The 13,182-nt window shown below is 48.4% G+C and overlaps 1 protein-coding gene across 1 annotated transcript in view; it reads right to left on the bottom strand.

Moving 5' to 3' along the window:
• The window catches only part of LOC138491423 (G protein-coupled receptor kinase 5-like), a 901,946-nt gene extending 889,304 nt beyond the window's left edge, over positions 1 to 12,642 (bottom strand). The window contains exon 1 of the mRNA XM_069617943.1: positions 11,756 to 12,642. Coding sequence (XP_069474044.1) covers positions 11,756 to 12,077 — 322 coding nt within the window. The 5' untranslated portion in view covers positions 12,078 to 12,642. The remainder of the gene's footprint in view (positions 1 to 11,755) is intronic.
• Between the last annotated feature and the right edge of the window lie 540 nt (positions 12,643 to 13,182).

The following is a 13,182-nucleotide window of genomic DNA, read 5'->3' as shown; positions in this document are numbered from 1 at the left end:
CATGGGGCAAGGCTAATTTATTGTTTGAAGTGCATCATAATTAGGGAATTGCCTGAAAGTGGCAATGGCATATAGTGTCAAATGCATCATGAAAATAAGCGATGATGAATATGGGCACCAGCAACATGAGAAAGGGGTGTTGAGAACAATCAACCCCCTCCACTCCCCCGACCCCCACCATCATTGGTATGGTCTCATAGTGAAATATTCCCATTTCCAGCAAGGCCTGCTCTTGATAAATCGGATGGGTTTGTGGTTGGGCCTCTGTCTTCAATTATTTGTTTGGAAAGCATTTATTTACTGTTGTTTGTATTTACATAGAAAACCAATAAAAATGTGTTACAAAAAAATATTGAAAAGTGCACTGGATATTACTGGGAAATAGGGAAACGCTTAACATACTAGGCGCAGTGTAAACTGGTTATGCCTGTTAAGTAAATGACAGGACCTCACTCACCTATGCCTTGACGAACTTAACACGATCTGGCCAAGTGTGCGATTGAGCACTGTGGAATGGGCAATTGCCGTCTCTTGGCCTTACAGAAAACGGTAATGATTACTGGGCAATGTAGAAGGTTGCAAACACCATTACACGCATTGACGCCGCGCATTACTACTCGCTAGAGAAACGAACTAAAATATTAACCAAATGGGATATTATGGAAACTGAGTTTCATCAGAACTGCGGCAATGTGCACATGGATAGAAAACAAACGAAACCCCAAAGGTCATCGGTTAGGGTTTCCATAGTACCCATATCTCAACCACTTGCGCACAACATCGGACGTCAACAATTATGTCCCATTAACCAAAGTGTTGAGGTTTGTAGTGGTCTGCAAGAACATACAGTGCCAATTTAGCGTGGCCTGCAGGAATGCGCCAGGCCCCACCATGCCATCCACTGGGCATGCCGAGCCTCTGACCCTCCTCTCTCCCAACCCTTTATGCGCTGCCACTTTGCTCATGCCACAGACACCCTCAAGCCATCTGCTTTGGTCACAGGGCATGGCAGCTGCGATGGTTTTGGCACCCTCGGGCCATCTACTGAAGGCACTGGGAATGTCCTGCTGCCATGCCTTGGACAACCCTTAGCCACCGACTGTGGGCACTGGCCTGTGGCCGGCAGCTGTCGCAGTGCCTATAATATGCCAACAGGCAACCACATGCACCGTAGCCACTTTCCCCTCGGGAATTGTCCTCTGTCAAAAGGGGGAATCTCTGGTGATGCATAGATATCAAAATGGCTGCCACAAGTGTCCCAGCTCTCCGTTAGCTCTCCCTGCTCACACGCTGAGGATTTGGGGAGAGTGAGAAAGAGTGCATTCATCCCATACAGGTGAAGAGGGGTTGAAGAGTTAAAAAGTTAGAGAGCAGCTGCAGAAGACAGGATCTGGAGGGAAGGTGGGAAGCACTGAAAAAAGATACTGGCAGGCGAGTTGGGGTTGCAGTGGATGGAGAAGAAAAAAAAAGGGAGGCATGTTTCGCCCAGAGTAGAAGTGTAAGGCAGTGGCGGACACGCTTTAAGGCCAGCACAGAAATAGGTCCCTGTGGAAGGAACATAAACTGATAATGGAAGGAAATTAATGGGACAGGGTTTGGCTGAGCAGTCGGTGACCCGGTCCCCGACACCCCGGTACATCTAAAGACAAGGGGAACAAAACCCAGAGCTCAAACACCGAAATGTCTTGTGTTACCAGCACAACTGAATACAATCCATCCGCCACTGTGATGTGAAAGCGGGTGTCATTTCTCAGGCGACAACCAAAATAGTGAGGGGTTTTCTGTGCGGGGAGCTGTGGCGCAAAGGGCTGTGGCTGCCCTCTCACTTGGCACTGGTGTAGTTGGTGACCGCCTTGATGCCCAAACAACCAAAACAGCCTAGCTTTGGCAAGCCAACAAATTTGTTTTTTGAGTAGGCATGGGATAGGCATTTGCCAGGCACTGCCATAATGCTGCTACCTGCCCATATGGCAGCAGTGGCCGATAAATGCATATCTAATACCCATCCACAAGCTAAGTGGTTGGATTCGTCCATGGCCGTGTTTAACAGGCGTTCGGTGCAAGGAACAGATATAAATAAAGCGACTAAAGGCACACTTGAATAAGAAAGAATTTGCAGCTGCAATCAGAAAAAAACACAACCAGCCCAAAGTCTGATGTTAGGGCTTTAGAGAGATAGCTCAAAGAGATTATAGGAGGGTGTGTTTGGCCGGGAAAGGGCAGGTAGTGGTCGGGAAGGGCTCTAGGAATTAGCATGGCCATGGGCAGTCAATGGGTGGGCAAATTACCAAACACCCACAAGCTGTGTGTCCCTCCTCATGTGTCATTTCCCCCGTAGCTGTACTCCATATAGTTTTGGCACATTGGTGGCGCTTACGCACAGTCTAATAGCCAAAACTAAACAATGCAGGAGGTGGAAGACCAGCTTCACTTTTTTCAACAATGCTCATATTATATGGGGAATCCATATAAAGCCAAACAATGGGACTCCTCTGGCAAGGGGGAGGGGGGGGGGGACTTAAATGGCTAGACTGCTAGAGGCCTTATCCAAGAAAACGCACAGAATGGAGATGAAACTTGGGGGCCCGCGCACAAGGATAAATACTGCACAAGGAAAATTACAAGAGGGAGAGTTGGTCGACACTTCTTCAGCTGATGAGGAAGGTCTGCAGGAGAAATAAAGAAAAACACCGGACAAGCTGGAGAATAAACTAGACAGCGCCGACAACCTAAGAGCTGGTTCCACCAGCTCTCCCAAAAAACAGTGGACTTTAATGTCTTGTATCTAAATCATTGGAACTAGGGAAAAGAGTAGTCCATTAAGAGTAAGTCGGCTAGGCTCAGATTAGAGAGAGCATGAGGAGGGCGTAGTCCTTCTCAAAATTTTATTATTTATTTTAAATACAGAAACCCCGGATTGTGGCCGATTTCCTGTTAACAACTTTTCCCTATTGCAAATTGTCTAGCACGCTTTTTTTCCCCCTTTCAGCTGATCTGTGGGGAGAAAGTATGATGTAAAGTGTTCCCCTCCCTGGTCTGGAAGCAATCCAGGGCAAAAGTACCCTGGGCTACACTACACACTTTCAGAATCAGACGCGCCACCTCTTCACTCTAACAAGAAAGGAGTTCGACTCTCCCCTGATCCCTCATATCTTTGGTTTAATTGATAAATGAACCCAAAAGCATGTTTTCAATGATATACGGTTACAGAAACACCACCAAAATAAACTAACATAGCGCTGGGGAGGGCAACCTCTGGCACTCCAGATGTTTTGCAATAGGATTCCCACGACCCTAACTTTTTTACTATCCTGTGCAGGGGGAATGAGAGTTCTAGGCCAAAACATATGGAAAGCCACATATTGCCAATCCCTACCCTACAGTCATTCATCTGGAAACTTATTTTCATGTTCTGCAAGTCCTTTCTGTCACCACAAACTTATCCTACAGATTTAGAAAAGTTGGACAGTAATAGATTAGACAGATAATAATAATTTGTTATTTATAACGTGCTTAATACCCAGAGGTTTCTAAGCACAGACATGACGATTGAACCTGTGTTGCTCCGTGTCGTCTTGCTTCCACGGCGAGCGTGTTGCCCCTTCGCTATCCTCCCGAGACTCATGATTCATTTGGAATATTTCCTACAATCAGAAAGGCAAAGGATTGCCAACAAAGTGTTCCTAATAGTTTTTGTAGTGTTCTACGCAACATTTTAGACAATAAGATGATATACACATATATATAGATGTCAGGTTCCTTTCAGAACACATACTGAATTATTTTTGTTTTATCTTTTTTGGGCACAGATCTAAATCTAGGGTGACTTATTTCTATAAAAAAAAAATACTAATAATAAAAGTTTCTGCTAAAAAAATAAACTTCCCAAGTTTATGACTTACATTTAAAATGTATTTAAATTCAAATGATTAAAACATGTCAGAAATCCACCCCCTTCCCCTTTTTCCTTCTCCCCAGTTATCCTGACCCATGCAGGATTCAGCTTAAAGTTCCTAGTCGGTTGATTGGCAGAATCATCAACGAACGCTTCACCAACTATGTCAAGCATCGGATCATTTATTGCCCGATTGACAAGTACCCTTGTACATTATCTTCAAATTCTCGGTCATCCACAACTATGTATTTTTTTCATGACGGAGCACTGTAGCAATATGGTCCGGCTTCCTTTTGCCTCATACAGTATTATGTTTGTTTTTATTCTCTACACAGCCCTATGATGTAGAGTTCACCATCCAAAACAAGGGTCCGCAGTTCTCAGCAGGACTTAGCTGGAGAAGGTCCTCTGCTAAGCCTTTGGCCTCTTAGTGAATCAGAACCGAGGACTTGGGATTTAAAGCACCGGCAGGTAAGCTGCCAGCACAGTGTCTTGAGTATTACTGAAGGTTTTCCTCATGCTCCATAACTATACTCACTGGAGTTCTTTCAAATACATTACAGGGTCGCCCCTACGGAGCCCTGATGAAGGCGGACGCAATCTTATGCACCTCCGCCGAAACGTGATAGGAGCTGGGAAGACCTGCTTTGGAAGGTTCCCAGCCATACCAGTTTCTGTACTTTCAGTCTATGCCACGTTGGCCTAAAAGATATCTAGTTTTCCCTATGACCCTGGAACATTTCTTGTCATAATTAGAAGAAATACATATTAGAAACAGGAAATCCCCAATGAATGAGGATATTCTTTTGAAGTTTGGGTAGCTCTTTAGCCCCTCCTGTTTCCACTTTTCAAATTTGGATTTTTTCACAAAAACATTCACAGATCTATATGAATTTGCATACTGTCATACAACAATGAAGTTGTTGAAATCTATCGGTCTACTAAACATACAGGTTTCCATGCTCATCATGTTGTATATATTACATTTCTCTTTTGTTATTTGATGTCATTTTGCAATATTGTTGTTTTTGCACATGTATGTTGTATCTCACAGCATTGTTTTATAATCCATGCATTATATGTTAGTTTGTATGAGCAAATACATTTCTGCTTTTGAATTTTTGTATATACATTTTTTGAACACAGTGAGCACCCTGTACATTTCCTTGACTCCTTATTTAGACCTGCCACTCAGCAGACCAACCTCTTTTATTGAACCTTTGGACCGGCCCAAATACCGGAACTGGTCCAATCATACATTTGCCTTTGAGCATTGTTCTATAGCAAGGGTATATCCCTTTTGTTCTTAGAAATCCATCTTGGCCACGGCCACATAACTAAACATCACAGCTGTGAGATGCCTGAAATCCCCCAATTACCGTATCACCAGCTGAAATAGCCTCTCATTTTGAAAAGATTGCAGCTGTGCCGAAAAAAGAGAAGAATTGTCTCATCCCCGTCCTGTCCTGCTAAATGCCAGCTGTGTATTAATAAACAGGACTGAACCAAGTGTCAACAGAGTGCAAGGTATTCTTTACAGGAGACTTTTTTTAAAACTGTCCGTGGCTGCATCGTGTGTGTCTTGACACAGCCTCAATGTTCAGCTCAAGCCACGGACATTCATAGTGTATGTGACTGTTCATGTGTGTGTTACCATTGCATGGAAAATGGATTTCGGCACCCTTCAGTCTCACATTCTATTCAATCATATGTTTGATGTAATTGCTGCTATGAAAATAAACATTCAACACAATCCAAACTAAGATAGGCCATACTTTGCTAAATTTGCAATGCATTTCTTAAAAATTACAGAACTCCGTTAAAGTCATGAGATCTAATGGGGCCTGAAAATCTGCGCTTTCCACTGGCCAAACACCCACACGTCTAACAGGCAGTTGTTTCAATAATTCGGGGTCTGCTGCACAATATGTGTTTCTATCAAAACTCAGGTGTATGCTTATAAGAAGCACGGGTGCTCTATAGAAAGCGAGGTGTGAATCAGAAGCATAGTGTGTGCCAAAGGAGATGTTTATCAACAATCCTGTGCCAGGGGAACCAACACCAGCTTCCTACACTAGACATATTGATTTACCGTCGCTGTTTATTTGGGCATTTTGTGAAGCACTTCACATCATCCTACAGATACTTTATTTGATTACACTGATGTTTCAGGGCTGTTGAAGTTGTAGTCATGCGGCAGCAGCTGGAATCTAACCAGTTGCCAGGTGGAACCTCCTTGCCAATATTCCATAGCTGCTAACCAGCTTTAATGCGGCTCTCTTGCACAGGTTCTAGACAGCTCAATTGTCGAAAGTTCAAAGACGCTCAGGTGGTTGTGTTCAAGTGAAGGGGAGGGTTGTGGGGGGAGAAATCAGTGTATTCCAGGGTCTGGGATCCAGGATTGACAGGAACCTGCCTCAACAGTGTCATTTCAATATCCCCTCGTGTATTAGAATGGAAATGAGAGACAATCGAATGCTGGGGAGGGTGAAATGCGGGTGCCAGTTTCTCTGGACATCTCAGATCCTCGACACCAGCACATCTGGGGCAGCATGGTTTTGTGTATCTTGAATTTAATGCCGGATTCCACCCAGGAGCCTATGGGCGGATTTCAAGGGAATTTCCACGTGGCCTCATTTCTGAAGGTTCATGCACGTCCATGTCGGCGTGGAAGCCCAGGGTGCGCTATTTTAACAGTTTACCGGTCCCTGCATCGAGTTGCTGTGCCAGGTAATTGCTGATCAACATTAGCGTTCCATAAATTACAACACGCCCATAATTGATGACATTAAACAGGGTCATGCTAGTGGCAGCCTGGGGTCACTCAATATAAGGCTGAGGGTTGTTCGAAGATCCAAGCATGCTGTAATTGGATCATTGCCAATCTCACGTACTGCAGAACGCCACTGCACGTGCAATGGACACGTGATTAAATAGGCCGGGGCTGCTCATTGTGCCACAAGGCTGCTCACTGCGTTAGGTGGCTTCTTGGTGTGCCAGTGCGTTTTCTCGTGATGCCAATTATTCCCTGGTTACTGGTCTTACAGGTTCAGACCGAGGAAAGCAAGTTATCCGTCAATTTACGTGGAATGCCAAGAGGCAGAGGAATATAAAAGCACACATTGTTACACAAGTAATCCAAACAGCTTCCAACATGCAAACTACCATTGGCATGCCATCAGTAGTCATAGCACGCAACATTGCCATTCTGCTTAGTCCCAGGCAGGCACATCACCATTGCTAGTCATGTGGCTCCCAACTGCAGCATCTCTCCCTCCTGCAGCAACCGGCCTTTCCCAAGCCCTTGGCTTCATGCTGCGCTACAAAGGCCACCCCTTTGGCAGGACAGGGCCTGATGCACAAGATGTCCACTCCTTTCAAGTACTGCAGTGCTCTGATACTCCACACACTTGACTCTCACGCACCTCTCAAAACTACCATCCAAAGGAAACCTTGCACATACAACTGATTCTCCGACGAACTTATCTCCCTACACAAACGAGCCTTAGAACACCTCTGGAGAAAAAGCCCATCCACCGGCAACAAACAAACAACCGTTCACACTGCAGACAAAACACACAGATCTAGTGTGATCTCCAGCAAATCATCCATCTATAACTCAGCTCCAACACTAAAGAGCTCTTCAAAATCGCCAAAGAACTTGAAACCCCAGCACCCCCTATCACCAACTTTCCCAAGGACAAGCTTGGTTCAAGCAGCTCTGACAAAACCACCAAATTAAGGAACCACACTATCCTCAAGAAATCATTCCTTACCGCCAACGACAACACCCTCTCCATCCCTCAATAACCTCCACCCTTCCCATATTCCAGTTCTCCACTGTCTCCCCCTCAGATGTCCTCCACATCACCTAACACCTTAAACCCTTGAACTGCAAGGGAGAGACCTCTGCCCTGCCCACATCATCAAAATGTGTGATGAGCACCCGGCACCCATCATCTCCAATTTCATCAATGCCTCCTTCCACGCCAGCTCTGTCCCAGCTTCTATCAAGGAAGCCCGAGTCACCCCCCCCCTTATCAAAAAACCCACCCTCGATCCCGCCCTTCTTACCAACTACTACTCCATTACTACTGTTTCTTACCTACTGAAATTCCTAGACCACACTGCATACGTCCAACTCCAAGCCTACCTAGAATCCAACAACCTTCTAGGCACCGGACAATCAGGCTTCAGATCCAGGCATAGACCAGAGGCTGCCCTCCTTGATCTTAAAAATCCACCTTGATGGCATCCGCGATGCTGGCGAATTAGCCATCCTCCTCAACCTCTCTGCAGCCTTTGATTCTTGATGACCACAACATTCTCTGCCAACACCTCACCACCAAATTTAACTTCTCCAGAGAAGCCTCCAGCTGGATCAAAGCTTTTCTCAGCAATCGATCCTCGGGGGTCTTCGCAGGCTCAGAATCTGCTGAGCCCTTACCCGTACCCTGGTATCCCCCAGGGTTCCTGCATTTCACCCACTTTGTACAACATGTATACTAAACTCCTGTTCGACCACCTCGGGATCCTCTATACAAACTTTGCAGACGACACACAAATACTGCTAACATTAACTGGCAACCACGTCACTGATTCCGCAAACATCAACCAAGTCTACAGCATCATTCAGGCCTGGATGGCAGAACACCATCTCTGCCTGAATGACGGCAAAACTGAGCTCCTCATCGTAGGCTCCCCATTCCATTTTATGATATGATATTTTATTTGTATCGCGCTCGTACACAAGTGTTTCAGAGCACGAGACGGTTAAACGGTTAGACCCCGCCTTTGCATCCTTCTGCATTGACGGAAAGCCAATCAGTGCCTCAAGCCATGTGAAAACACTGGATGTTCACTGCAGAATTATCTATGCATAAACATGTCAAGGCCATTGCCTCCTCAGCGGCCTACAGCACTAGACTCATCAACCTCCGCAGAAAATTCCTTCACTGACAACTGCCTCAACCTCGCCAGAGCCATTTTAGGCATTAAACTGGACTACTGCAATGTCATGCTTGCAGGCACCTCCTAAAGACATCTGGCTAAACTTCAGCTGATCCAAAACAATGCCCTCCAAGCTATTTGGAGTCTTAAGCGCTCGGACCACATCTCTCATGCCAGATGTGAAGCCCACTGGTTGCCAATCAAATCATGCATTGATGTCAAGATTCTCTCCATAACACACAGATACATCCACAACACTGCACCATTGCACGCATGGCAAGAAGCGATCAGAAGTAAAATTAACCACTGCCCAACATGCGAGCATGTCAGGAAGCGTTTCATTGCAAATGAGCACTGTGCAGATTAAATGATCCCTCGTCCCAACACAGCCCAGTCGTTCATGTTTCCGTAATCCAGTCTCAACCAGATTGTGTAAACTATACGGTTTTCAGCACAAATGGAGCTTGGTCTAGACTATCAATGCCTCCAACAACCACCCCCACCCACTGGTTACGCACTTGCAAAATAGTCAGGGGCAGAAGGCCTTGGCCCTTCGTGTGCAATCTGTCTTTAGCTGTGAGGGGTCCAGGTCTGCCGACCATTTACTGAGTACCTAAATCTAAAAGAAAACCACCTGATGTCGAGGGCCTAGGCCAGGGGTATGCAACCTTTAGCTCTCCAAATATTTTAGACTACAACATTCAAGATCCCAGACAATTGACTATGCTGGCTGAGTTATTTACAGCATCTGGAGAGCCAAACGTTGCAGACCCATGCCCTAGCCTCCTAGGCCCACAGCTAGGTACAATAGGGAACGTAGGCATCGTCCGTGGGCATGGGTAAACCTGCACAGTATCAACGAGAGCACTCTCCGCCACAACTGGAACAGACAAGCTTAATACAGGAGAACCCTGAGCTGCCCGATTGCTGCTGCCGCCGCCCATGTCCAATATGGAGATGAGTGTCGTTGAAAACAATGAAAAGTTTGAAACATCAGAGATGTGAACATGCCCCTTTTTGATGGTCAGCAAAGGACTGGAAGCCCCTCTACTGAGAATGAACATGGCCAAGAAACCTGCTCTGTGGGAACGTGCGCCCCCTCCCCCCAAGAGGGTCTACACCCACGTTTTAGCTCACTGCACCTTTCACAGAGGAGAAATACCCTTTGCATATCAGCCTGGACCCACGTACCTGGGAAGTCCAGCACCAAAATGCTGGGCAATTCTCCTCTGAACAAGAATGCCAACTGCAACCCAGGCATGTTTTTGGGCCTCATCAGACACATATCTCCGCTGTGAAGTGCACAGTTAAGTTAAAATGCGGTTCTAGACCTCAATGAGTGGGATATATCCCAAAACACAGATCACTTGAACCATGTTCGTTCTAGGTTGAGGGGCTCCCACGCTTTTGTAAACTCTTCGATAGTCAGTCACGCAGGCTGGACGTGAACTAAACATCTGAGCACTGTCCCCACCCTACTCGTGCCTGCTCCTGAAGATGTGCACCACCAGCTCCATGGCAAATATGTTTAACAGTTGTGGGTGTGCACCCGCATGCGTAGTGTATACAGCTGGAAATACCCCCCACGTGCAGGTACTGCTTGAGATGAGCATCACCCCCTCCCGCACCGAATATACATGCGTGCCGCCTGCTGCAGACGTGCACACCGTCCCACCCAGCTCATCGTGCATGCCTGCATGCATTGGTGGACCCGGATGGATGTCCACAGCACTTCCGCTAGTTACGGTGGGCCTCCTGGTGCAGCTACCACCCCTGGCACCTTCATGTACTGATACGCCTGCTGCTCCAGCTTTGTCTCTCGCTACACCCCAAACCTTGATGCACTACTCGGTCTGCTGCTGCGGGCGATCACCCCCGGCATCTGTCTGCACGGATGCTTCTACTAATCCACACTGCGACTGTGCTCTCCCTGCCGCCAGTGTATGTTGTTGCTGGGCCTACTACAGATGTGTACACCCATGCCTTGGCCTGCTGCAGTAGACGGCAGATGTGCCCCACTCCCCCGGCGTCTATGCGCTGGGGAAGTCACGCTTCCTCTGGTTCTCCCCCAGTCTGTCTGTGTACTGTCTGTTGGGCCCCCCCCCCCCCGCCATCTATTGACAGTTTGCCACGGTTGTGCATAGTCCTAGGTTTTTCCCCTCCAATTCTACACGTGCCCGAACTGCGCGTACCACTCACCCATTTCGAGCATTAGCCCAAACTTCAGGCATCTTCTGCGGGTTCCCCCTGTCGTTCAGGACACCCCCTGGCCCCCAAATAAAGTCCAAGTGTACTGCTAGGCGGATGCTGCAGAGGAGTGGGGGCTCCCTACCGCGGCAAATAACCCCCCCGCCCGTAACAGCTCCCGAACGCATGAGTGTTGCTGCAGCTGCAGGCAGCCATGCACCCCGCCCACGCATGCAATGCTGGGCCGGAGGCCCCAGATGTATGGGTCCCCCAGCAACTAGTGTGACTGTGCACACACACACTCCTGGCTCTGGATGTCCTCGTGGGGATGCAGATGTGTACGAGGGGCCCTACAGGGGCAAACCACCCATCGAATAAACACGCCGCTCGGCCTGTTGCAGAAACGCACCCAAAACGTGGTCTCCAGCTCCGTCATGTATGGTGCCCCTGCCGCCTTGCTAAATATGCCTACAGACCCCGCCCCCTACCCCTGACCTCCACAGCTGGCCCTGTTGCTGCACAGTACCCAACCCCCCTCCAACTGCTGCTCTGCCAGCACGCCCACCTCCAAGAGGGCACAGCTTCATTTTTGGAATTTATCAATGAAGAGTGGCAGTGTAGGAAGAAGGGCTTGCCCGGGCATACACATTGAACCTATATAAAGCAGGCAATGGGCATCTGTTATACAGCACGTACACCCATCCACACACGGACGGCCCTTACCTTCCCTAGCCTTCAGAAGAACCGTGTTGGCCACAATGTTCTCCAGCTCCATGGCGAGGCCAGATTTGAGGACGAGGAAGAGATCGGAAACGAGCACGGGCAGATCCGTCCCGTATCCTCCCAATGGCTCCTCAGGGATCCTGTCCCAGAAAATGCAAGGATCCGATATCCAGGGCTTCGGCGATCCTGCACCCGGAATTCCAGCGGTCCTATGAGCAAGGCGGCAGGGATCCTGTGAAAACGACTCCGCACAAATGATGTGACTGCAGGGTTCCAATTGCCAGGGGGAACCTATGGATGTAATGACCGCGATTCCATGCATCCGCTGCCAGGGACTCCCGCGATCCCATTCAGAATTCCATAGTAGCTCACCGGGGTCAGGCTTCAAATGGCCAGAACCGCGGAATTTCTAAGTGAGCATTACAGCACTCCGCCAACTGGGATTACTGGAACCCATTAGCCCAGATCCAGAGCATCCAGTGGCTAAGATTCCAGGGATCCAACTGTCAGATGTCCAAGGATGGCACCGCCCGTAGCCTAGGAATGCTACAATTAAAACGCCTGGTTCCCAGGGGTCTAGTAACTGTGCTTCCAGAGGGATCCAGTGGCCCAGATTCCAGTGGGCGGGAACCCGTGGCAAGCAGGCGACTGCACTGGAGCCGGCGCGATGGCAACTCTGACTCCTCGAGTCGTGGCGAGCTGCGTCCCGCGGGTGGGTCCCCTTTGCTGGCTACTCCGGGGGCTGCTGCGGATCCCACGAGGAGAGGAAGCTCGGCTCCTTTATTCCCCGGCAGGCGCAGCAGGAAATAACATGGAACGCACAGTGTAGCAATCTGACACTGGCTGGCTACACAACGCTCCTGGAAGGCGGGGCTTCCTACACACTCTGCCGACACAACGTTCTAGAGGGGCGGGGCCTCGGCTGCATGCGTCAGCGGGAAGGAGGCTGGGCCATCCGTCGTCTCCCCTGCAGGGCGCCGGTGGCCTGACGTCACAGGGGCGGGACGCAGAGCTCTTGACGTTCGATGGGGACGGACTTAAAGAGGTAGTGGACGGGCCTTTGAGGACTGTGCTTAGTGTTCGAGAAAACCTCAAGGGGGTGCCTAGTGACGTCGTTTAAAGTGGTAGCGCACAAGCATTAACAAAGTCACCCGCTTTCGGTTTTGTGAGTGGATCGTGTTTGCCCTGGTCACAAACCGGCAGCTGTACAGAGGGTAGGATAAATGAGGGCGACGGTGCAGGAGAAGAGGGAAACGGAAACTAAGTTGAAGGGGGTGCAGAAAATCGAGGGCGGAGGTGGGCAGGGTTGAACTGAGGTAACGCGGTCATTTTCATTAATGTTGATATGTGTGGATTTCGTAAAAACCTAGTATTGTTCAACGGTTTATCTGGATTACAGGCTACAGACAGCTAATATTTAGGGACAG

The sequence above is a fragment of the Ambystoma mexicanum genome, chromosome 10 (assembly GCF_040938575.1).
Source record: "Ambystoma mexicanum isolate Mex_15411 chromosome 10, UKY_AmexF1_1, whole genome shotgun sequence".
NCBI classification, from domain to species: Eukaryota; Metazoa; Chordata; class Amphibia; order Caudata; family Ambystomatidae; genus Ambystoma; species Ambystoma mexicanum.
This window is presented reverse-complemented; position numbering and strand designations above follow the sequence as displayed.